Source organism: Aythya marila (genome assembly GCF_965140915.1).
Source record: "Aythya marila genome assembly, chromosome: 6".
NCBI lineage: Eukaryota > Metazoa > Chordata > Aves > Anseriformes > Anatidae > Aythya > Aythya marila.
The window spans coordinates 11,639,683-11,666,573 of record NC_139047.1 but is presented as its reverse complement, the minus strand read 5'-3'; the positions used below and the strand labels follow the sequence as shown (position 1 = coordinate 11,666,573).

At 39.4% G+C, this 26,891-nt stretch overlaps 1 protein-coding gene across 4 annotated transcripts in view; it reads right to left on the bottom strand.

The window, feature by feature from the left end:
* Window positions 1-26,891, bottom strand: part of DIP2A (disco interacting protein 2 homolog A) — a 98,223-nt gene that overhangs the window by 31,221 nt on the left and 40,111 nt on the right. For 3 of the 4 annotated variants that reach the window (XR_014317810.1, XR_014317811.1, XM_082763639.1), the window contains exons 4-17: window positions 24,884-25,003; window positions 16,539-16,784; window positions 11,593-11,721; window positions 10,334-10,453; window positions 8,471-8,668; window positions 6,677-6,768; window positions 6,330-6,440; window positions 5,449-5,572; window positions 5,059-5,168; window positions 4,548-4,650; window positions 3,421-3,485; window positions 3,007-3,100; window positions 2,383-2,502; window positions 672-786 (exon numbers count right to left, since the gene is read on the bottom strand). Coding sequence is in view for 2 of the 4 variants with exons in the window: in XM_082763639.1 (XP_082619765.1) it covers window positions 672-786; window positions 2,383-2,502; window positions 3,007-3,100; window positions 3,421-3,485; window positions 4,548-4,650; window positions 5,059-5,168; window positions 5,449-5,572; window positions 6,330-6,440; window positions 6,677-6,768; window positions 8,471-8,668; window positions 10,334-10,453; window positions 11,593-11,721; window positions 16,539-16,784; window positions 24,884-25,003 (1,747 nt within the window). In the remaining 2 variants the exon portion in view is untranslated. The remainder of the gene's footprint in view (window positions 1-671; window positions 787-2,382; window positions 2,503-3,006; window positions 3,101-3,420; window positions 3,486-4,547; window positions 4,651-5,058; window positions 5,169-5,448; window positions 5,573-6,329; window positions 6,441-6,676; window positions 6,769-8,470; window positions 8,669-10,333; window positions 10,454-11,592; window positions 11,722-16,538; window positions 16,785-24,883; window positions 25,004-26,891) is intronic. The other variant, XM_082763640.1, reaches the window with a different exon arrangement.

Here is a 26,891-nt window from a genome sequence, read left to right as displayed (position 1 = left end):
GTTCCTGCAGCAGAGAAGATTCTCCAATATTTAGTTTTTTTTTTGTATCAAATTTTCTTGAAATGTGTTTTCCCCAAAAAAGTACATTTTGTTCAAAACCATGGCCCAAAAAATCCAGCCTATTCATAAGCAAAGCATGCTGTTTTCTCAGCACATCACTTTCTATCTCTAGAAATTGAATGGAATTTTCCAGGCCAATTACAATTATTATTGTTTTTCTTTGGCCCCTTATTACAAGACAAAATATGTAAGTCATTGATTAATTGAATTTTCAGTATCTTCTTCCTCCCAAGTAAGCAGAAATCTTGATTTTAGTGGCATTTCCTAAAGGTCTTATAGCAAACTCAGTGAGGATCAGACCCCGTTTTCCAAAACGCTTAAAAAATAGTATGGCTGACTACTTCTGGAAAATATAACATTTTAAATAAATAAGCAAATAAATAAATAAATAAACAAACGCACACACACACATATATATATATAAAAATCCCCACTTCCTTCAGTGAAGGTGAAACCTGCAAGCCTCAGACTTCCTCTGTCTAGGTCTTTGATCACCTTTGTGTATGTAGTTGTCTTTTTTTGACAATTACCTTAGCACCAGACACAATTCAATAGTCAAGAAATGTTTTCAGCCCAGTTCTCAGAAAAAATAAAATAAAATAAAGAATTACCTGCGAATAGCAACAGTTAGCGCCTCTGAGGAACTAGCACAGGGGCAGATTACTTCCGGTCTCAAACCTCTGGATTGAAATACATTCAGGAACGCATCACAAGAAGATATTGACCCTAAAAAGAACAGGCACACAATTGGAAACATTTCTGCTAAGTGCAGGAAAGCTTGATCTGCAGAATTTCAAAATCTATGTTTACCCTAAGCCCAGTCGTACAAAGACTGTATCCTTGCACAGAAACTACACACTTTCAAACTGCCTAAAGGACGCGGTAGCCTACAATTAGATTCCAGATTTGAAGAAAAAAAAGTGTTTAACAAATTCACAGAACGAAATTCTGTGACACTTTGCATACTCAGAACAGATTTATGAAATTCTGCATAATTTTCCTGAGGCAAAGATCCATAAAACTTCACATTATTGAAAGTCTGCCAATGATGCAGTTCTTAAATTCCTATACAAGTGTTTCTTTCAGATGCCACAGAATTACTCCTTAGTGATAGTTCAGGCTGGCAGCAATGACACTGCTGAGAGAAGCCTGAGGGCTATCAAAAGGGACTTCAGGGGACTGGGGTGGTTACTGGATGGAGTGGGTGCACAGGTGTGAGTTTACGTGGCAAGGTTTTGGTAGGGGGCCATAGGTGTGGCCTCTGTGAGAAGAATCCAGAAGCTGCCCCATGTTAGGTAAGGGCCCCGCTGATGGCCAGAACCGGGCCAGAAAGCCTATCTATGCATCTGTGAAAGCCTATTTAAGAAAGGGAAAAGAAAACTGCTGGGGAACAGCACCTGGGAGAGTGAGAGGAATGAGAAACAGCCTTGCAGACTCCAAGGTCAGTGAAGGAGGAGGGGGAGAGGTGCTCCAGGTGCCGGAGCAGAAGTTCGCCTGAGGCCTGTGGTGAGGAACATGGTGAAGCAGGCTGATCCCCTGCAGTCCATGGAGTATCATGGTGGGGCAGGGTTCCACACTGCAGCCCCTGGAGGAGACCCACAGTGGAGCAGGTGGCCCTGCACTGACAGAAGCTGCTGCCTGTGGAAGACTCCTGCCAGAGCAGGCCCCAGGCTGGAGCTGCTGCCCTTGGGGGACCCAGGTTGGAGCAGAGTGCTCCTGATGGATGGACCCCGTGGTACAGACCCGTATCTGGAGCAGTTCTTGAAGAGCTGCTGCCTGTGGGAAGCCCATCCAGGATCAGTTTAGGAAGGATGGCATGCTGTGGGAGGGAACCCACACTGGATCAAGGGAAGAGGGTGACTGAGAAGGAGTGATGGAGACAAAGTGCTATAGACTGACCCCCACACTGCTTGGGGGTGAGGGCAATGGTGAAACTGAAGTGCATCCACACCAATGCACACAGCATGGGTAACAAACAGGAAGAGCTGGAAGCCCTATGGGAATGTACAGAAATCAGACACATTGCAACTCAAAGACTTTTTCTACCTGCACTACATGAGCAACTACTTCAAAACTGACCTTATGATTTACTTTAAATTTAAAAATCCTGTTTCAAATTACATTGCCAACTATTTTTTATGCAAAGAGTAACAGAATGTTTTCTGTGAAAGTTTCTCTCCGGTGTTCTTAGCAAAGAAATGCTGCTGTCTGCCTTTCTGAAGATGAACTGCTGAGCTCCTATAGTACAGAAACAGTCTTGTGATTTAGAACGTACTTCAGTTCACCTTGGATTGACAGCTCAGAAAATACACCTGTACTTACATGGATTAGCTCCATCTGCCACTATTAACATTCGTAAAGAGCTTAGACTGACATCTCTCTGATCCCTCTGAGCCAAAAGTGACCAGTGCATATCACGTGATTTTACTACTGCGACACGGGCTGAAAATTAAAAGAAGAAAATAATTATGGCATGTGTGCAGAACAAAATAAAGACAAAATTTATTAAATTATACAAATATTTTTGCATATTTACATAAATTTATTAAACAAATTACAAACTACTACTATTTAACTACTGTGACCTGTCTCCAAATGGACTTGATTATAGAATTAAAATGCTTACTATAAATTCAATTAACAGGATGAGAAATAGTCATCATTAAAGATCTATCAGAATAAGCCATCGAAGTTGCTTATCAATCAATCCATCAGTACATTTAACACTGTACTTGCAGTACTTGATTGCTAAAGCTGAGGCATCACGGTGGCAAAGGAAGTCAGCTGGATAAAGCACCAGTGGCCTTGCCTACAGCAGACATCTTACACAGATTTTAATTTAATGTTGCCTGTTTTTTTTGTTGTTGTTGTTGTTATTGTTTTTGGTTTTGTTTTTAATAAATCATCAGAGAAGAGGTAGGTAAAGTAATAATACTTTAAGGTTACCTTTGTATGAGCAGACTTTCTGTATCCACGAAAGTGGATTAACCTTCATTAGCGCATAGGGAATACTGATGACATGCATCCTGTTCATAACACTCTGAGAAAAATATTAAAAAAAAAGTTTCAAGTGGTTCAAAGACACATAATATATTTTTAACAAACACACCAATATCTTTTTTAAAAAACACAGCTACAGCATAACTCTCACGTTTCACTATCAGTGAAAATTATGTGTACAGTCAATAAAAGTTTAAGGTATATCTGTACAGTCTGTTAGTGAAAAGGGACTATTTTATTAATAAAAATATAAATAATTAAATATAGTTCTCAAACTGTAGTTTATGACTGCATTCTGATGCTAATGCACTACCCCAAAGAGAACCTTATTGCTACAGTTTCATTCATTCAAATACTTACTGTTAGTACTCCATGCCAAAGGCCAGCGTCTCTTTTGAAATCCAAGACATTTGTTAGTGTTTCAGCTGAAAACAAAGGAAAAAAATATCAGATTTAAAAAGCAGTATATAGGCTGCTTAATCTGAAAGTGTCTTATGTTATTTACTACAGTCATCTTAAAAGTACAATTATAGACTAGATTATTACAAAGAATTTAAGACCTAATTTTCAGTTTAATACCATTTCCACGTGTTTGTTACCTTTGCCAAAGGGCTATGCAGACTGTAACAATGCTTTTGATGCCAACTGCTGAAATTTTCAACTAAAAATTGTTTAGCTATATTTGAAAGAATTAAATTCTTGATTCTTAATTTCTTGAGAAATATTATCATTGCTGTACTAAATTTTCTTCTATGCTCTCTCTTCAAAAGCCTTATGTGATTCAAAACACAGAATCAAAGTTTGGCATAAAATCTAATCTGATTTTAGAAGGATGTCTTTTATTGATCAGGTGAAATTTGCTTACCACTGATGTAGGATGATTACACGTAAAAGAAATGGTTCTTCAAGGTATTTACTATTCTTGTTACGTTTTCAGAAAATACAAGAAAATACACAGCTATTTCCCAATAAACAGAATACTTCAGCAAGCCAGTCACATACCCATTCATTCCCTGGGTGACTGAGAACTCTAAGGGCACATAAGTCATCCCAGCCATAAAATCATAAATGGAAAAGACCTCCAAGATCATTCGGTCTAACCACCCCCCTACCACCAGGATCATCCACTAAGTCATGTCCCTAAGCACCACGTTCAACCTTTCCTTAAACACCTCCAGAGATGGTGACTCCGCCACCTCCCTCGTGAGCCTGTAATTAAGGAAATGAGCATCTTCTATAGCCCCGAATATCTTCAGCCTTCAGGAAAAGTGGAGTGCATATGTAAGTGTTGGCTGGTAGAAGGCTGTTGGCAGTTTCACAGAATCTTATGACAGATTTTGTATGATGCTCAGAGAGAGAATCTGAAGTATGAGAAAGTATCTAAAGCTTATTTAAAGTTCATTTAAGACAGTAAACATGATTTGGCAATGTAGTTTTCCTGGATAATCAAAGCTATGATCATCATTCTAAAGTTGTAGTTAACTTACCTTCTGAATAGCCACATGCCTGAGTCAATGCATGACAGTGTGCCAGCATGGAAGCATGAGATATAGTAATGCCCACTGTGCTCCCCTCTTTACTTGTTTTGTACTGAAAAGAGAAAGTTTACACACTCATTAGTTTAACAACAAAATAAAGAAAATTTAATGTAGTGAACTTAAAGGATATTTTATTATAAAAAGGTGAACTTTTTTTTTTTTTTTAATAATCAAAGAGCTATGTAAGAGATGCATTTATGTTCAGCAAATATTCTAATATCAAAGGAAACCTGACCATCTCTCTACCCCATTTAAACAAATTCTCCCAGGGATCCCAAAATGCCAGTATAACCACTCACACACCAGTTTTCCTGGTAACCTTGAGGAAAACACTCTTGTTCCACAATTATACATATTACAGTCATCTTTTTTGTAGCATCAGAAGATTAAAGGAATAAAACGTGCTGTGACATAAACAGGAATAGTGTAATAATAAGTTAGGCATATTATACTGGATCACCTCAATATAAGCAATCTCAGCACTGGCATCCCGTACTTGCGGATGCCAGTCCTTAGCTGGTTTTGCCAGATGTTTCCCATCAATCACAAACCAAATGAGACGAGGCCAACCTTCAAATGAAAAAAAAAAGAAAAAAGTTAGTATTATTATACTTCCAAAGTACTTTTTCCCCCCAGTATTCTGGGATAGCGACACGTAGCAAGTAAATGCTGCAGCATCACACCCCTGACAGGAAGAAGAAGCACTAAGAACTCTCTTTACAATTATGGCAGTTTGTCTTTATACATAAGCTAGAAGCATACAAGCAAAGTCAAAGAAGTGGCTTAACACCAACAATCAATATACACATCCTTTATCGTATAAAGAAATTTGAGTAGCTCAGAAACATACCTTTGAACGTAACTACCTCACCAGTCTGAGCTTTAGGAAGGCCTTTTTGACAAGCATCAGTGGTTAAAGCTAGTGTTACTCCACAACTGCCCAAAAGAAATCCAATTTGCTGGCTGCCTGCATCCTACAGAGGAACGAAGTTTTAGCAAACTTAGTAATAAATCACACTTTAGCACAGTTTACTGCAACTTTTCCATGTTTTGAAATTAAGACGAATGATATCACAGGAAAAGAAAATCCTAGGTCAAAAGATATTTTTTTTTTGTTAGCACTGAACTTTACGCTCAAAATGCATCAACTTTTGCTTAGTGCCAACTAATTGGCAGTAGATCTGATAAACAATGGAAGCAAAACAATATTTGTGCACGCTTCTCGAACCCTGCAGGTAAGTTCATATGTTCTGGCAAAACACAGAGATGGTGTTATGCTGCCTCTGAGTCCCGAGGCACTGAAGAACAGAGCCTGTAGCTTTTCAGGCCTGATTTCACACCTCTTCTAATAACTTCCAACATTTGAGGGATTATCCACGTATTTGCAAAACTGTGATATCTCTGCCTGTCTCTGTTCCCATTACATAGACTGGGAGCTGAAAATACCACATTTCTGTAGTATATTTTAAGAAATAATTTCACACATCTTGAAAAAAAAATAAATCTACAAGTATACATCCTAAAATAGCTAACTTCTTTGCTTCATAGCTTTTTCTCCCTTCTCAAAATATTATACATTTTATGAACATATTAACATGTATTTACAGTTGGTAAACTACTGAGAAGCAGAGTAAGTAATTTAGCTGATGCATCATACTGCTTTCAAACATGCAGGGTTCTAGGGATCCTACTTCATTTGTGAAGCCAAAAAAAATGAATATATTTTCCTACCTTTCTGGTTAGTGGAACTTCTATTGGGACAGGAATAAGTTCTGCCAGGAGACATCCATAAAAAGCCACCATAAACATAACTGGATCACTATTAGGAAATACAAGAGCTACCTACAAAAATATATTAAAAAACATGAAATGCTTTTTGTTGTTATTTGGAGGGGGATGGTTTTTTAAGTTTGTGGGGAAAAAATTGTCATAACACTGCTGGGGTCACAAACTAGGAGCAGAAATACTGAATGTTGTGATAATACAGTATTAAAAATCACAGTATTACAAAGCTTTCTTTAGCTAAAACTGTTCCACATTGTCTGTTTTATCCACGTAGACCAATCAAACAAACCTACCCGGTCTCCAGGCTTCAGTAGTGGTTCATTCCTAGTGGTTAGCTTGTTTAGCAGGGTATATGCTAACTTCAAGCTCCGACTCCACAGTTTGCCTAAAGATGATGCAGAAATCAAAGAAATAGAGCCTAAAGTCACAGCTTTTAACTGGCAAATGTCGATGCTCTATATACACACAAGTTGGTTGTGTGAAAACAGAATTAGCGGTCACACAAGCATTCTGGAAAAGTAAACACTGCTTTTGCAAAAGCAATCACATCACAGAAACCTGCTGAGCTCATCTGCAGTATCAGTGCACACACACACACATGCATAGTCTGGTTGATATACACACATAGTCTGGTTGATATAACTTAAGTGTATTTCCAAAAAAACTAAGACAACTCCTTATTAAGGGTTCTTAGAGAAATCAAACTGCCTGGGATAAAAATAAAAATTCTAATTTGGCCAAAAAATAACTGAAATTTAAGAAACAAAGGGTACAAATAAATGCCATAATATCCATCTCTGTGAAATGCCAGTTCAGTGCTCAATAGTCATCTACACATCTACATCTTCAATAATTCAGAACAAAAAATGCATCCAAACTATTAAATACAAAGACAAAAACCTAATTACTTATTTGACACAGTATAGAAGACAATCTTCAATAATCTTCCAAAAAGAAGAGTATTTATTAAAACAAACTCTTCATAAAAAGTTGAGCAACAGCAAAACCCTTCCACTGTTAATGGCAAATCAAAGCATGTAGAACCCAGGGAGCCACACTGTAGCATGCATTTGGTACAGTTTTCTAGTATGGTGTCTTGGACTTGCATCCATTTTCTTCAGACCATGTAGCCAACCATCAGGTAATTTGTGTTTGTCAATCTCAAACTTCCTCAATTCAACATTTTTTTTTGCTGTGTAACATATATGCAAGTTTATATATTATAAGTTATATATATATATGTATATTAAAAAAAAAGCACACACAACAAAAACACAAAACAGGTGCAGGACTCAAGTTCATCAAAATAAATACTATGGCTTTGTGACCTGCCCAGATAAGTTGGCAGAATCCAAGTACAGTTTAGAACTTGGCTTCTTTTTATTTTCATGTTTGTTCATTTTGTTTTTTAAACATACTACTAAACATGATCTTCTAAACAGTTTTCACTTTCTTAACGTTCCTGTGCAAGGTAATGAAACGAATGCACCTACTCAATTATATTTTCCCTAAGCATACTTCACCTGCAAGAACTCAAACAAGAAAATGTAATATTCCAACATACTGCGTGATTAAATGTAAGCAACATGCTGCAGCGTTAGCTACCCTGAGGGATAAGATTACCTTCAAAAAACCCCCACAATTACTGTAATTTTTCTAATTCACTGATACAGTCAAGTCTCGCTTCCCTCAATAATATCCTGAAGTACAAGTTTTCTCTATGAGGATATGCAAGAACATACATGCACACTGAAGCATTCTGTCTACTTTGGGAATCTTGAGAGTCCATTAGTAGTCATCTGCTACTTTCTCCTATTTTACATCAGTCTCTTTTTAGCTTTCTTTTGCAGATTTTTTTAAGCAAAATTGTTTGAAATTTATAAATAGCCACTTGTAAAGAACTGATGTGATTATTTTGCCTTTGTTAACTTTCAAAATTCTTTTTCATATACAATGAACTTTTAACTTCTATTTGAGTAGAAATCTCAAATGATCTGTCCTGAACAGTCAGTCCCTCCTAAGTAAAGCCAATTGTTCATTTCACAATGAACACCTAATTCTTTCTTACAGTTTTCACCAATACCTACCATAGGTAAGTGTATAAATAGCTTTCCCAGTTGTATCCAAAGCAGTCAGACATGGGGATTTCGGCTGTGTAGTTCCCCAGCGCTGCAGGGCAGCCAGCAGAGAAGGTGGCCAGTTGGTTACCACACCTAAGGGTTCACCTTTAAGAACACTCATCTGATTTCCTTCAGGCTTTGGTTGATTTGGGTCAGGCTGTTGCACTAAAACCAGAGAACAGTAAAGTGGCAGAATGTCAATCTTTATCAAAAGTGCACATTACACTTAAAAGGTAATTCTATGAACTATTCTCATCCTTCCTCAGAGCTATCACTGCTTTTACCCTGCTTTATGATGATGCCATGCTAATCATCTGTTGGCTTCACAAAAAGTAATTACCACCATTTTGTAGTTCTGATTCCACATTGTTCAAAGAAGCTGGCCACAGAACAGAATTTGAATCCTGAGTTCACTTTTTCTCTACTATGGGAGGATATTATTTTCTTCTGTTTGTTCTAACATCTGTTTAAATGAAAGCCTACACCAAGTCAAGAATCATCATCAGAAAGAATGCCTTCAGTGCCAATTGAACAAGTGTTCTCACTGTGAAGAAAGACAGTAAAGGCAAAAGCTGGAACATGAGAAATTCCAACCAGGTATACAGAAACCCCTTTTTTCTGCTTTGAAGCTGGTCAAACACTGGTACAGCGTCCAGACAGGCCATGGAATTTCTGTCTTAGGAAATACTCAGAACTTAACTAGACAAAGCGCTGAGCAGCCTGACCTACTGTCCTGGTTTCAGTTAGAACAGAGTTAATTTTCTTCCTAGTAGCTGGTAGAATGCTATGTTTTGGCTTAGGATGAGAAGAGTGCTGATAACACCCCGATGTTTTAATTGTTGCAGAGCAGTGCTTATACCAAGCCAAGGACTTCTCAGCTCTGTCCTGCCAATGGGCAGGCTGGGGGTGCAGCAAGAGCTGGGAGGGGACAGACCCAGGACAGGTGACCCAAACTAGCCAAAGGGGTATTCCATAGCATCTGACATCATGCTAAACAATATATAGGGGTGGCTAGCCGGGGGGAGGGGGCTGGACTGCTCGGGGTTAGGCTGGGCATCGGTCAGCGGGTGGTGAGCAATTGCATTGTGCATCACTTGTTTGTACACATTATTATTAGTAGTACTATTATCATCATTGTACTATTATTAATATTGTTATTATTATTATTGTTATTATTATTTTCCTGTCTTATTAAACTGTCTTTATCTCAACTCACGGGCTTCACTTTCCATTTCTCTCCCTTGTCCCAGAGAGGGAGGGGGGAGGGTGAGCGAACGGCTGTGTGGTGTTTAGCTGCTGGCTGGGTTAAACCACGACACCTACTCAGACCTGCTTTGAACAGCAGGTTGGTCAGAGGCTTCCAGAGGTCCATCCTGTGATCAGTTACACTTTGGTTATGCCTTGATTTACTCCAGTGAGTACCCACTACAAATTCACTGATTACTGTAAGTCTAGGTATAAAATGTCTGCAGCAAAAAGTGACTGCACGCCCATCACCAAACATGATATAATTTCTGAATCTCCCAGTGTAGTTCTTAACAAAGGTGTGAATAGAAATTCTCCAAATATATGTAAATCACTGGCTCTAGTATTCACCAGCTCATCACACTGGTCCAAACTGAGCTGAATCAGAAGATTCAGAGACAGAAAGATTGGAGACAGATTAGAGACAGAAGATTAGAGACAGAAAGGTCACATGATATCATAATTCTATCACTTTTTTTTTTGGGGGGGGGAAGAAAGAAAGAAAACAATACTTGCTAAGACATAACAGTTCTTTCTTGAATTGATTACACAAAGAGTGAAATTTTTATTTAAAAGAAAACTAACCTTCTAGCAGTTCTTCAAAATCATCAACAAAAAACTCTTTCAAAGGTGGGCGCTTTGGTCTTTTCAAGGTATTTAGAAGCTGCTGGATTTTAGAGGACACCCTGCTATTCACTGGGACACCTGTCAAGCAGAAAAGATGCATTACTTACCATGTATAAATACACATACAATAAAATATAGCTTCCACACTGCTGACAACATCACTCGAAGCTCAGTATAGTTTTCAGATGGAAGAGTTATTCAAAATGAGTAGCTCGTTTGGGAAAAAAAAAAAAAAAAAAGCTTTAATAAATAACAGTTTCAAACACAGATTTATTTGTTTGTATTCGGCTTACGTAGCAAGGTTTTGGTAGCAGAGGGGCTATGGGGGTTGGCATATGTGAAAAGAGTCCAGGAACTGCCCTGTGTTAGAATAAAAACAGCTCTGGTTGATTCCAAAAGGGACCCACCACTGGCCAGAGCTGAGCCAACAAGCAAGGTGTTTTTAGTTTGCTTTTTGTTTCTCACTGCTCTAGTTTGCTAGTGATAAGCAATAAATTAATCTCCCTATGCTGAGTCTGTTTTGCCTGTGACAGTAATTGGTGAGTGCTCTCCCTACCTTTATCTCAACCCTTGAGACTATTTTCATGGTATTTTATCCCACTGTTCCTTTCAGGAGGAGGAGTGAGAGAGTGGTGTTGTGAAGTTTAGCTAGGCATCGGTGTAAAATCACCACAGTCCTTTAAAACAATGCTGTTTCCTAGCTGTCTGACTGATACATATACATTCTCATACTTTAATCTACATTTTACATTCAGTCAGTACTGGAAGTGTGAAAATTGAGTAAAGATAGCTATGGAAAAAATAAGTGAATCTTTCAATATTTTATACTGTTAGCAAACAATAAACACAACACAAAACCATGTTGTATGCTGATTTTCATTTGTGTATGTTATATTCTTATTTATAATTCAATAGCATTTAACAACGCGTGTTTGTTTACATTTACAGTTTTGAGACAATACATATTTAAAATGTGAGATTAAAGGGCTTTTGTTGTCTTTTACTATAAAAATATACTGAAACAGTGACATGGATTCCACTTGGTTCCCAGTGGCAGAGCAAGGGAAATGCAAAACAGCTTCCTTTCCTTTTGCAGTCTGACATATACAGCATAGTACTGCAGAGCTTTGGAGGGGTTATGACACACAATGTTATCCATCTGCTTATTCAGAAAAAGGGACATAGATGGAAAGGTGGGAGATTTATAATACAATCACCATCTGCAGTTTCCAAAATGCTGCTGTTGTAGCCTCTGGGAACTCCTCGTACTGATGCCAGTTGTGGTCGCTCATGATGCAAGTGTTCCACCAAACCAGTGGTTACATCAGGAGGTGCAGAGTGGTTATCTGTAGAAATGTAAGAACGACATGGGAACTCATCAGTCACATTAAGACTCAGTACATCCAAAGTTGTTTGTTACAGCCTTCTTGCTATTCCTCACATGTTTTGTGCACCGCTGCTCACAACAGAAAAAGCACTGGGTTTTCTGAGGCATGATGTGGTATGGCCTGACATGACAAGCTGTTTAATTCCAACGGTGTGTGATACAAGCAGTTAATATTTAAATGTTTTATAATGTACATTTACATAGGGAAAACAGGGCAATTCTCAAATTCTCATATACTCAAGGGGCTTGAGAAGCACCTTATAACAACCTTGAGGCAAAAACCTGTATTGCTTGGAACTGCATCGCGTTTCTGTACTACTAAAGAATGCTAGCGAGTACTGTCATCCCAAAATTGTGACCTATTTTATGGAATGATTTTCTGCACAATCACAGGTTAAGATAGTTAATTATTTGGAAGAAGTGTTCAAATAAGGAACACCTGAAGTACTATTATCAAGAACTAGAGGCCTGAAATGTTCAGAATCCTGATGAATAAGAATAGAACTGTAACAGGAAAAAGCTTATGAACACAATGCTGCTGGACACAACGGTGCTGGAAGAACTGGATGCAGTCATACAGCTTGCTAGTGACAGAACCCTCAAAGAACCTTTGTATGGCACAAATTCTGCAGTAAGAACCCTAGGGAGATAACCTAGGTAGATAAAGGCTATGCTGGGAAATATATGTATTAACCCACTCTTTTTGAGGAAGTGATTAGCGCTAACATAAAAAGTATTTCTAGCTCTGTTCACAGATTTCCAGAGCTTAATACAAACCACCAATACAGCTCTAAGCAGTTTTAGTGGCATCACCAGAAAATGTTAAATCCATTCTTATACTTTGCAGCCATCATCACTGCAATGACAATTGTTGTATTAGGGAGATCTGTCTTGCCAGGTACTAAGCAAGGACCATAAATTTCTTTCCTATGGGTAAAGATACAAGAAGGACAAAATATCACTTGATCGGACAAAGGTGGGAGTTAAAACCAGTAACAAGAAAACATGGCAACATAGCTAAGCCACAACACTTTATCAGTGGAAATCCCCAAAATACCATTCTGCATTTAATATGTCATAACCACTAAGCATTAAGGTGACTCAGAGCATAAATCTACTCCATGCACTTGACATCATATGCATATGGATACAAATAATCAAGAAAGAGAACAATAGACACACAACGCGACTTGGTGCACTTGGATCAGAAGCTGAAATGATAAAAGGATACGGGTTTTGCCATGCACTTTCCTGTTGGGCAAAAAGCCATCTTCCATCCGCATACTCAAGATGGATTTTTGAAACATAAAAGCTCTGCAACTAGATGCACAGAGAGTAACACAAGGAAGAAGCTATTTGGGAACAGTTACAGGAGTTCTGTGTACTTGTGAACTGTTCAAAGAAATCACACAAGAAAATGAAAATTCTTGGAAAGCAAACAAAAAACAATGATCCCAAATGAAAACACATAAAGTAACTATATATGGAGGTGCTGCTCTACAGAATTCAGGTATTTCACAAGCATCTCAGAGCCAAGTTTCATGCAAATCGATGTCCCTAATCACAGAAAGAAAATGCCAGGGGTGCTTATAAACAACAGCTCTGTTGTCCACAGCTACTTTATCCTACACACAACAGAGAACAGAGCCTCCCTCACAATTCTGCCCTGAGAAGGCAAAATTATGTGTGTGAAAGGAGTAATTTCAATTTGCAGGATTTATGCTCAGATGAAAATTACATTAGCCTCATTAATTATTTAGGCATTTTATTCATATACACCCATAAAAACCCATGAAATTAATCTGTATCATCTAGAGATACTGTGACAAAGTACATAAAGAGAAAAGCCGGTAAAGCATCTGTGAACAGACTTGTAACTCGGGGACTAAAGATAATTGGATTTAAACTGAAGTACATGTACATTTCAATTACTGATTAGAAGACACAGAGATAAATGTAAAGGAAGGCAGTAGCCCAAGAAAAAAAGAAGTATGATGTACAATACAGAAATCTAAAAGCTAGACATCAGTCAGAAAGTGATCTCTAAGGAAGAACCTTATACTGAAGATTCAAAGACTTTAGAAAAGTTCTGACCTAATGTGATGGTTTTACTCAGGTGGGAAGCTGAGCTTCAACACAACCACTCTCTCACTCCCCCTCCTGAACGAGAAAGGGGGAGAAAATACAATGCACAGGGCTCAAGGGTTGAGATAAGGATGGGGAGATCATTCAACAATTATCATGACAGGCAAAACAGACTCAGAGTAGGGAGATAGTCAGATTTATTGCCTATTAACTAACAAGCTAGAGAAGTGAGAAACAAATGAATGAAACTAAAAATGTCTTCCCTCATGCACCCTCTTCCATCTCCTCTTGCATCTCAAGGTGCAGAGGGGAACAGGGGAATGGGGTTGCAGCCAGTCTATAGCACTTCATCTCTGTCGCTCCTATGGACCCATATCTGGAGCAGTTCTTGAAGAGCTGCCACCTGTGGGAAGCCCACGCAGGATCAGTTTGGGAAGGACAGCATCCCGTGGGAGGGAACCCATGTTGGAGCAAGGACAGAGAGTGACCGTGAAGGAGTGGCAGAGACAAAGTGCTATAAACTGACCACAACCCCCATTCCCCTGTTACCCTGTGCTGCTTGGGGGGAGAAGATGGAGGAGGGTGGATGGGAGGAAGGTGGTTTTTGCTTATTTCCTTTGTTTCTCACTTTTCTAGCTTGCTAGTAATAGGCAGTAAATCTTACTATCTCCCTACTCTGAGTCTGTTTTGCCTGTCATGATAATTGTTGAGCGATATCTCTCCCCATCCTTATCTCAACCCTTGAGCCCTGTGCATTTTATTTTCTCCCCATTTCCCTTTGAGGAGGGGAAGTGAAAGAGTGGTCGTGTTGGAGCTTGGCTGCCCACTCAAGTAAAACCACCACTACCTCTACCTTGCTCATACTATAAACACACTATCATCTACAAAAAGAAGTCTAAAGGATACCTGATGGGGCTTTCAACAAAATCTGACAGTAACAGCTCGACTAGCTCAATTAACAGGTATTTGAGAAATAAATTTGTGCCTTAAATTATCACATCAATTGACACCTCGGAAGTATTTAATCTCAGCATACAGAAGTCTGTATACTCAGTCTACTGAAGCATTTCACCGTTTTCCATATTCAACCTAACCTGTTCTCTGTAATGAATTAAGAGAAAACTCTGTATAGTCTATGTAGGCATACAGCTACAGATAAGCAAAAAGTTGTGTAGTAAAGCTGCCAAAATCTGAAAATATCAGGAATAATACATGTGATACACACTGCATAGTACTAAAAACACAGGAACTTCATCATGTACCAAGCTCTGGGGCCCATAGCAGCTTGAGTGAGTCCAGAGGAGGCCATGAGGATGATCAGAGGGCTGGAACACCTCTCCTAACACCTCTCCTACGAAGACTAAGAAGAAAGGCTGAGAGAGCTGGGTTTGTTCAGCCTGGAAAACAGAAGGCTCTGGGGAGACCTTATAGTGGCCTTCCAGTTCCTAAAGGGGGTCCACAGGAAAGCTGGGGAGGGACTCTTTCATGGAATGTGGTGACAGGACAAGGAGTAATGGCTTTAAACTAAAAAAAAACTATAGGTTTAGATTAGATACTCAGAAGAAATTCTTTACTGGGTGTGGTGAGGCACTGGAACAGACTGCCCGAAGAAGATGTGGATGCCCCAGCCCTGGAAATGCTCAAGGACAGGTTGGATGGGGCTTGGAGCAACCTGGTCTAGTGGAAGGTGTCCCTGCCCATGGCAGGGAGGGGAGCGAGTGTGGTGTGGTGCGTGTGGAACTGAATGGTCTTTAAAGACCCTTCCAACCCAAACCATTCTGTGAATCTGTGTAGTATTTAGATTTTCTAATTATGTTGAAAAAAAGATAAATTATTTGAAATAAAATGTTTTTACTGCACCACTAAGTTCCTTCCTGTACCTCCTGTACCTTTACATTACTGTGCATCTGTTGCACACACAGAAACCCACTGTCATTCTTCACTACAGAGTGTACAAAAACATTATAAAAATCATTTCCACAGTGCAAAAGATGGCCTTTCTCCCTCCCTACCAAATATTTCACAGGCATAAGACTAATGCTCTGCATTTAGGAAAAAAAAAAAAAAAAAAAAAAAAAAAAGGTAACATGAAGTTCCAGACCTTCAGTGTTACAGAGACTGAGAAAAAACTCACATTTACATTTTGGCTTAACAGTACTTCTATGTTTTCACTCTAATCCCACAATACAGGACAAATTTTATCATTACAAACTTTAATTAAAAGAAAATCATGTTTTAGCTTGAAATTTAGCTGTGTTAGTACCTCTAATTTCATAAAATTCCAAAAGATTCTGGATGTTTCTCTTGTTTTTTGGATGTTTACCAATCAAGTCACCTTTGAAATCCATCGATATTCTCTAGCTTAAATACACATAGATCAGAAAGCATGCACCAAGAATATCATCCTTTTGAAATTCCACTTTTTAGACAACTACAAATTTAACTTCTGCTTCCTGATAAATTAAGCATTTTATCAAGAGAATCAATGTTCAGATCTTGTGAAAAACTGGTTTGGTTTAAATTAAAATACACATATATCATGCGTACCTGGTCTGTGGATTGTACATTTTAAGGCTATTTGTGGATGTCTCCTTGTGAAGTACAGCATTCATACCTGACTTTTGCATTTAGCTCTGCTTTGGGATTTTCAATTCCACTTTATTGCAACCACACAGGCAGTTCTTTACTGACCTAGCTGGGTGTGTGCCATGAGATCTGCAAGCACAGTGGCAGCAGCGGTGGCAGTAGCAGTATTGGAAGCAGCAGCAGGTTTCCCTCCTGGATGAGATGAGGTGGAGGATGCAGAGGATGAGGTGGACGAGCCCTGAATAACACGGTTAAGCCAGGGCTCTACGTTGGAATGGCTCTGGAACGGAGTGGAGGTGATCCGCCCTTGCCGACGTAACGAGCCCTCATCTTCTGATGCTGACGATGTGTCTGTGATTAAAATAACGATGACAGGCATGTAATGTAGGAATGACCCAACAGACAGGAACATGAAGTATTTCCATGTTCTTCGCATAGTGTTCTCATGTGCTACACATGAGATGCGTGTATTAAAGCTAATGGTATATTCGCATGCACAAATTCTGCTTATTGCCATTTTCAGCGTAATGTGACAACTTATACATGTTATAACAAGAAAACACATGAAGGAAAGTTTCATTTAACTCCTGTATTTGGAAAGACATAATGCTTGAAAAAACCTTCTACCTAAGCTACCTAGTGTACTTACTAACCATGCCAAGTGAGCATACCACGCTTATGGAATATTTATGTTCTAAACAGATAAAGTGAAACTTCATCCAAACTGAAAAAACACGTTGGGTATTTTTAATGTTTAGATTCTTCTGACTTCTTTCAACTAGTTACTAAAAAAAACCAACACAGTGCTATAAAGTTCAATGAAAAAGTCATTTCATTAATCTAAGAATAAACAGAGGAACTAAAAAGCATGGATTTTAACCACATAAAGTGATATTAATGTGCACAATATATAAATGCTTAATATAGAATCTTTTCATTGTAGATGTATATTTGTTGCTGTTAAAAGTCTGATGAAACGTCCCCATTTTAATTACCACCACCCAGTTATTCACAGGTTTTCATAAGCTTCCCTTTTGCATCCAATCTGTCTATATTTATCTACACAAAAGCAAATAAAAAGTTTTTTTAATATAATTTTTAAAATATAAAAAAATCTGTTATTTTGAGTGAAAATTTAAAGAAAGACATCTTGTCTTTTTTCAGTCTGAGATCTCCTGTCAAAATTTTTAGAATGTGAAACTGAGGCTTGCCACAAAACACATTACATAAGTTGGATGTTCAGTTTCTTCCTAAATAAACTATGGTATTTTAAGAACTTGATCCTCAACATAACATCCTCCAACTCCGGTAGTCAAAGGGAAGCTCCTAAAACAATGTATTGCCCATGTACTGATAAAGCTCAAATCAAGTCAGTTTGCACACAGTGGTTTTAACTCACACACAATGATGAGAAGAATTTAGAAAAGATACTGCAGGAAGAAGTCAGCATGAGAAAAGAAAAGAAAAAAACAAACACCTGATGAAAAAGACAAGGTGTCCATTGCTGTACTCCAGTCATTTCCAGACACAGAGCTCCTGGGCAACATAGATTGGTTACCTCAGAAACTTGCAGCCTTTGCTTTGGCATTTTTCTACATCTACTGAACACAGAAGATTAAGCAATATATAACTTCATAGCAAAATTTTGTTGAAGCCATACTGAAAATCATTTCTTCACCTTTGGGAACAATTTTCAATCACCAGGTGTTTAACTTTCTGCTTTCAAGAATATGTGCATTTCCAACAGCTCTAGAATAATTGTTCTTAAATAGTGTGAAAACACAAAATTAGAAATCCAGTTTAACTTAAGGGCTGTTTCAAAGTTTAAATCACAAATCTCCCATTACTTGGCCATCCCTAGTCAAACATGACAAGCTTTGAATAAATATACACAAACAACTGATCTTTGAGAAGATACTGCTGTGGATCACCATTACTAGGCCTGCGCCTCATGTGATATTTCTGTGGACAACAGTTTTAGTTTTTGGCTTCTGACTCCATCTGTCTCTGGAGAGGAGCCAAACCAGCCCATTAGTGCTTACAACCTTCCCTTTCTTTTAGGCAGAAGGCAAAAATAAACAATTCCAGGAAGATATAACAAAATAGGATTATAGTCAGGTTTAAAACAAAACAAAACAAAACACATTTGTGATATATTATCACTTCAGAATAAGAAATAAAAGCACAGGAAAACACAGGTTTCTCAGAGGCTATATATTCTGATGGTGTCCGTTACCCAGTTACAAGTTCAACAAAGTCTATCTAAAATTTCTACACTTTCAGATATCTTATATAAGCCGAGGAAAAAAAACAACAAACACATTTAAATGTAAAGAATGCAAAGTATTAACTGAATATGAAATGGAAATACTCATAGTAAAAACTTCCCAATATTAAAACAATTTTACCAGGAAGAGAAAAGTAGCCAGGTAACACCTGGCTGTGTGACAATCACAGGAGTTAAATCTTGGTTCTCAGCGTGCTGTGGACAGAATGCTATGTACTTGGCTTGCAGCTCTTCCTGTCTGGGAGCTTACCCATGATAGCCACAGAAACCACTGCCTTAGGGACCAAACGCGTACCAAGACAACATCTCAAGTTCTGATCATGTGAAATGTGTATGGGAAGCATGAGAGACTCAATGGGACATAAACAATAGCACATCAAAATTTTTGGAAAGACAGACAATAAAAGCACTTCCATTACTACTGGCCAGGGGACTTCGCTTTGAACTTAACACTGTAACTAGAACACAGTGCTTCCTTCCTGGTGATGGATGGTAACTAAATGTAACAATATTTCAGTTACTAAGTATTAACAATGTCTGATTTTAATTGCATTCATTTCTGCAAATACAAGGATTGTAATGTAGTGGCTTACTGGCTCAGGTCTACACATCCCCAGTAATGTGAAATGGGAAAAAAAAGTGTTTTAAGCTCACCATGCCAAATTAGCTAGTAAAATTATTTTGAAAGAGATCTGAACTGACAAAAATAAATAATAACAAAGGCATGTGGAACTCCTGAACCATCCTAAGTTCATGGTTATTGCACTATTAAAAAGGATAATTCAGGGTAGGTACATAGAGGGAATGCCTCCCATTCAGGTGCAGAGAGCGTGCAGGCTGTGAGCAATGAGACTTCTGAAATTTTTTGCCCAGCTCTCACATTTAGATAAAGCTCTAAGCACTCTGGTAACATGACAATGCTTACAGAACAACGTTCCTGAAACCTTTACCAGCAGATACAGGCTGACAGATTTATTTATTTATTTTGAAGACAACTGACCAGATCCAGCAAGTCTCATAACTTCCTTGCCAGAGTAACAAACTTTGTTGCTAGTGCTCGACAGTAAAATTAGATGCTTCAAAGCCAGTTGGGTTCTTTGCAATTTTCTTGCTGAGTTAATTTTGCAGTTAATTTTGTTCAGTTTTGGGCCCCTCACTACAGGAAGGCTACTGAGCTAATGAGTTGCTTGACTGTGGAGAGAAGAGCAATGAAGCTGATGAAGGGACTAGGAAAGTGATGCTTGTGAGGAGTGAATGAGGGAACTGGGAGTGTTCAGTCTGGAGCAGAGGATGCTGAGGAGAGACCTCAATGCTCTCTATAGCTACCTGAAAGGAGGCTGCAGGGAGGAGGGTGTTGGCAGGGAGAAGGGTGTTGGTCTCTTTTTTCAGGTGAAAAGTGATAGGATGTGAAGAAATAGTCTAGAATTGTGCCAGAGGAGGTTAGATTGGAAAAGTGTGGTCCAGCAGACTGCACAGTTAGATTACGAAGAGTGTGGTCAAGCGGTTGAGTACCCATCCCTGTAGCTATTTACGAGACGTGTGGATGTGGCATTGAGGGACATGGTTAGTGATGGGGCTCTGCAGATCAGGCTGATGGTTGGACTTGATGATCTTGAAGGTCTTTTCCAACATAGACGATTCTGTGATTCTAAAATAAGGCCCATAAAAAAACAACTATTTTTATGCATTGATGCAGCTGAAGCAACTCCTCAGCATTTTTGAATGGCCTGATCTCTCATGATACAGTAATACATCTAGTTGTCCTATCTCTTCTAAGGGTATCTCATAACAAGTTATCTTCTCTTATAAGCTGCACAACAGATCCCAGAGACAATACTTTATTCTTCTTTCACAATAATTTGGTTAGGGTTTTTCTGTATCCCACTGAAGCCCACACTGGATATTTTTACTTCTGTGCTAACCACTTGGACAGACATCTTAGAAGATGACATTCTATCAGCTCATCTGATAGCATTTTTACCCCTCCCCCCAAGAAGAAACAGCCAAAAAAATCTCTTCTCCTTTAACTGGTAAATCCAGCTGCATTCCTAACCAGGGTACTTCACAGAAGATTATCTATATTCTGTAACCACACTTGACAACAAAGGAGGCTGGAATTTGATATGACTGCAGCTATATAAACGGTTTCTCTTAAGGGAATATATACAATGCTGAATCTGCTAACCCAAGAGGGGCGAGGCTGCCACAGCTCCATGCCCCAGGTCCAAGCAGCACTGAGGCTCAAGCGTGTATTCTCAGTAGACACACATGCAGAGAGCACATGTAGACACCACGTGCATGCATACACTGCTGGCCACAAAGATAACACACACTGGTAGCACCCACAGCTTCATTCTGCTTCCTTTCCTGGATGACAGAGGCCTCTGACCTGAGTCCCACACTAGGGCATGGTGCTTGGTTTCTCTCACTCTGATCTCTCTGGTTAGTGGGACCCAGAGCCTCTGGCTGCTGGTCCCAGCACAGTGGCTGGCACTCAGGCTCTCACTCCTGCTGCTGGCACCATGGACGCACAGGCCTGAGTGACTTGTGGTCCCACTCACTGATGACACTTGAGTCCACTCACTGGTCCCTCCAGTTGCTGGCACCCAGGCACAGTCCCCCAACCCATGGTCCAACTTCAGCTGCCAGAGCTCAGCCTCTCCCCACACACTGAACAGGAAGTCCTTCACCCAGAAAAATCAACAGAAATAGATTGTAACAGAGATAGGACAGACAAAATTGGTCATGTGCAGGGCATAGCCAGGGAAGCGAACCACTTACACAATTGGCCTTTTTTTCTTTTTTTAAATTTTCTTACCCCTTTGTTTTCCCTGTACTTGTTTCTCCACAAATCACCCAAATCCACCCTTTCCCCCACTTTTGGTTCCTCACCTAAACACCCATAATAAATCTTGTGCAATCCTAAAATGCCTTTTCCCTGCATCTCATAATGTGTCCCATACACACATGTTCCCCAAGACCAGAAGGTACTCTTGTGCTGACCAGACTTGATAGGTTGCATGTCTGGACAACATGGCCAAGGCTCTCCAAGAACAGTCCAGGAGGGGCCTGGAGAGGGTGAACCCTTCCTATGAATAACTGATTTGGGTTTTCATTGTCACGGTGCTCTTGTGGGCTTGTGAAGATGGATCTGTGATGTGCTGATGACTTCTGGGCTGGGCTGGGAGTAGCTGGGACAAGGTGTTGTTTGGGCTCCCCAACCTACCACTGTTTGTCTGTACTCCTTTGAAGGCGTGCAGATGAGCACTGATCACATAACCTCACAGCTTCTCCACACTATAAACAAGGAAGCTATCACATGTTTTACCTAGATTCTCTCAAGCCCCCAGGACTTTGATCCTTTAATGCAGCACACAAACCCAAGATGGAGCAGGTAGGGACACTGTCAGAGCTGCTCCAAATCTGTCCTGAAGGTATCCAAAAAAGGAATACTTGGGTTTTCTTCAAAAAACTGCCAGGAGATTCTAGTTTAAATGCGACAGGAGACAGGGAAGTCTAGCTGTCCTCCCACTCCCTTATCTCTCCCAGCAGAGCTTCTGGATGCCAGCTATTTTTTGTATACTGAATCACAGAATCATCTAGGTTGGAAGAGACCTCCAAGATCACCAAGTCCAACCTCTGACCTAACACTAACAAGTCCTCCACTAAACCATATCACTAGGCTCTACATCTAAACACCATTTAAAGATCTCCAGGGATGGTGACTCCACCACTTCCCTGGGCAGCCCATTATAATGCCTAACAACCCTGTCAGTAAAGAAGTTCTTCCTAATATCCAACCTACACCTCCCCAGCACAACTTTAGCCCATTCCCCCTTGTCCTGTCACCAGGCACGTAGGAGAACAGCTGCTCCTCGTAGGACTTGTTCTCCAGGCCCCTCACCAGCTTCGTCGCCCTTCTCTGCACCCGCTCAAGCACCTCCATGTCCTTCTTGTAGCGAGGGGCCCAAAACTGAACACAGTACTCGAGGTGCGGCCTCACCAGAGCCGAGTACAGGGGGACGATCACCTCCCTAGCCCTGCTGGCCACACTGCTTCTTATGCAAGCCAGGATGCCGTTGGCCTTCTTGGCCACCTGAGCACACTGCTGGCTCATATTCAGCCAACTATCAACCAATACTCCCAGGTCCTTCTCTGCCTGGCAGCTTTCCAACCACTCATCTCCCAGCCTGTAGCTCTGCTTGAGGTTGTTGCGCCCCAGGTGCAGGACCCGGCACTTGGCCTTGTTGAACTTCATGCAGTTGACCTCAGCCCATCGGTGCAGCCTATCCAGATCCTCCTGCAGAGCTTTCCTACCCTTGAGCAGATTGACACACGCACCTAACTTGGTGTCATCTGCGAACTTACTGAGGGAGCACTCGATCCCCTCATCCAAATGATCAATAAAGATATTAAAGAGGACTGGTCCCAGTAGCGAGCCCTGGAGAACTCTACTAGTGACCAGCCTCCAACTGGATTTAACTCCATTCACCACAACTCTTCAGACCCAGCTATCCAGCCACTTTTTAACCCAACTTTTAACTCCATCTGCCCTGGAGCCGATCACCTCGGTGAGTGGCTACAAAATGGTGGCAACACCTGATTTGAAAGGCCTACCGCTGCCACTGCTGGCTCTGCCTACACCTCATCAGCCTCCCTCGTAAGGGCTGCCAGGTCCTGGCGGCTCCCTTAGCTGCCTTGAGTGGCCATGATGCCAGAAAAAAAGCCCAGCCCATCTCAATCCCCCACTCTGCTGCAGAACACATCTGCCCCAGAGCCAATCGCCTCAGCAAGGAAATCTTAGGCAGAATAACAGCATGTTCTTTTCTTATTGTGATACACCTCAATCCAAACACACAGTGATTTGGCAAACTACACGAATGACAGAAGGACAGAGTGAACCAGCACAAATGCACTACTGATTGTAACATCGGAATTTATTTTGGACAGTAAGACTTAATATTGCTTTCAAAAGCTATAAACAGAAACTTCACAGCCTCTCTCTTGAAGCTTCAATATACAGATGGTCACTGTAACTGAATTTTCTCCAAGATTTCAGTTTATGCAATTCTCAATAAACTTCATATATACATAAACAACCTGTACACAAGAAAACTCAATAGCATGATAACCACCCAACTGCACTAATTGTCCTTATGGGCATCCAAGTATACAAGAATGGAATAATCTAATCAAGAAGTGTGATACCTTAACCTATCTTAAAGGGAAAATGTAAAGGTGAAGAAAGATCTGATTTAAGACTACAGAAGATACTTATTATTTTTTTAACTAATGAAATAACTAAAGACATCCCCACCGAAAACAAACAAACAAAAAAATACAACTGAGCAACTAGCAAAGAAAATTGGTACTTCCTGTAAATGACAGACAGAAGAAATAGAGCCTAGGAAGCAACAGAGCAGCACAGCAGATCTGCTCTTTTACAGGACTAAGAAATAGAATTGATGGAGAAGGGCACTAGAGGTCAGCATGCTTCTACTCTAGGGGCATATTAGAAATGGCAAGAGCACATCAGTCACAGCTTAAGAGCTAAACTCTTCTTTGTATACAATACTGGCCCCAAAATACTTGGCGGCTTGCTACCAAGACGTATCTGGAGAAAGATTTGCTTAACCTCTAGAGAATTCATTCTGAGGCAATAGGAAGATTATCGTTTTTCCTAAAAAATTTAAGGAAACATCCTGACCTAAACAATCTGAACAATTATAGCATATGACATTGAATGGCTTAAATGGCTCACAATTGGAACAATCTGATGAGTGTTCTGCAAGCTAATGGAGCAACTTAACGCCCATGTATATCTTTTTTAATTCTTAAGAAAAAGAATCTTATGCAATGTGAAATAAGGTGCTTAGAACTCTGACATACTTGCCAAGATTCTCTCTTTCCAAGTAAGACTATGTAAGAGAACCAACAGGGCAACTGCTCACACTCCCTTGTAGCTTTCAAGAGTATCTTCATTAGCTACACCATCTCTAGATGAAACACTAAAAATTTTGTGGAAAGACATCAAGGAACAAATCCAGGCAACACGTCAGCAAATACAGCTATGAATATGGAAAAAGTTCATTGCAACTTGCTCTTTTATGTTTTGATAACAAGTTTACCTGGCAACATTTAAATACTTTAACTCAATAGATACCTGGAGGTGTGTATGTTTCTACTGAAGAGTGCACAAGAACAGACCGTCTCTTGGAAGGCATGGGCATTTTTCTCTCTTTGTATTTCGCAAGAGCTGCTTGTACTGCTTCAGTATGGACATCTACATAGAAAACAAACAAAAAAGTAAGAGAAATTAAGTTCAATCATAATTTCTTTCTAAAAACATAGGAAGCATGAATGTCATCTTTTACAGCTCAAATACAAAATATGAATTGCACATTAAGGTCCTTAATGCTTTTGTCCTATATTTAGTCCAACTGCTTAGCTCACAAACAGCAGCAGGTTTTCAGTCTCAAAGGAAGCATTTCTTGGACAGCAGAAAGGTCCAAAGTTGAATTCCAGTAATGTGGTTTTGAACTCAAAGCTGTGACAAGTTTATCAGTTGCTTTTCCTTCAAGGGTGTTCAGTAGGACTGAACAAATACACTTGCCTCCCACTCCACTCAAATGCAGTTCAGAAGCAATTCATTAGAGACTCAAGGGAAAATACAAGGAGGTCAAATCAACATATTTTCATCATGAAATCAGCTTAAAAAGGCTTTGCTAGTATCATCAGGAAGAACACCCTGACAACCGGTATTGAAGTTACAGCACACCTAACACATTAATTCTCAGTACTCGTTTATTTTTAATTTTTGGTAAATTCCAAAGCGTATACTGTAAATTTTGCTATTTTTAAGCCATAAACAAAGAGTTTAGTAAAAAGGAATTAGTGTTCAATCAAGACTATACTGCAGATAAAAAATACTGTATTCGAGTAATTCTAAATTGTCTTCAACAGATTTTTCTCTTTAACATAGCTTTTGACATCACTTAAACACATAAAGCTTAGGTAAAAAAAAATAAATCTTGAGAAGTGAACAGATGTCAAGGAGAAATGAGACAGACCAAAAATATACTGACTTACGAACTAAGATTTAAACTCATGAAAAATGGATAAAATGGATATGCACCAACATGTACTGATGAAGGGCCAAAAAGCAAGTATTGTGGTAGGAAAAAGCATGATCACATTTCACATGGAAGATGCTGTACAAGAATCATAGGATCATTTAAGTTGAAAATGACCTCTAAGATCATCAAGTCTAACTGTTACCCTAACACTGCCAACTCTACCAATAAACCATGTCCCTAAGTCCAGTTTTGAAAAATATATAAAAATGCATTCTAAGCCACCTAAGGCTGAAAATATGTAACAGGAGATTGGTAGACATATGCAAAGTATGAAACCCAGAGGTATGTGACAAATACACTTACACAATGTACATTAAAAGAAATATCCTTTCTCTGTCCTGTACCTAGACCAATTAACCTTAATGCCAACTACAGGTTGTCAGCCACAACTCCATATTTTAGGGTCCATTAAAAAAAAAACAACAAAGAAACAAAACAACAAAAAACTATTCTTTGAGCTATAACTCTTCAGTTCTGCTACAGAACAGCAACAGAACAAAGTTACTGAACTCTGTGTTGATTTTGTTTTAAGCAGTACAAAAAGTACCAAAGAAAACTTGCACCTTCTCACTTCCTTAGCAGCATTACCAGACACAAGCCTTTGTCATGCTCACCTGCAATACATCCATCCATATTTAAAGGACTGTGTTATGAAAAGGATCCCAGAGTTTTAAAAAGTACTCCTAAATTAAGGGATATGTAATTTACTCTATTTACAAATATTACAAACAACAGCTCAAGTTCAGTACAGTAGCTGTAAATTCCAAGCATGTTCAGCCCTGTAGATATAACTACACTCTGCATGTTATTTCATTCATGATGCATGAATCCTAAACGTTGCTTCATGGTAACACAAGATCAGTAATGATATGACAGAAAATCTGTCTTTAGACAAATGCAGAGCTAGAAGGCATGTTAAAAAGCGTAAGAACTGATTTCTGGTACTAGTCCTGGGAACTTCTTTGGTTCTTGAGCATGAGATTCTTCCTAGATTATTTCAAATACACCAATCAATTCCAATTAATTCTAACAAAG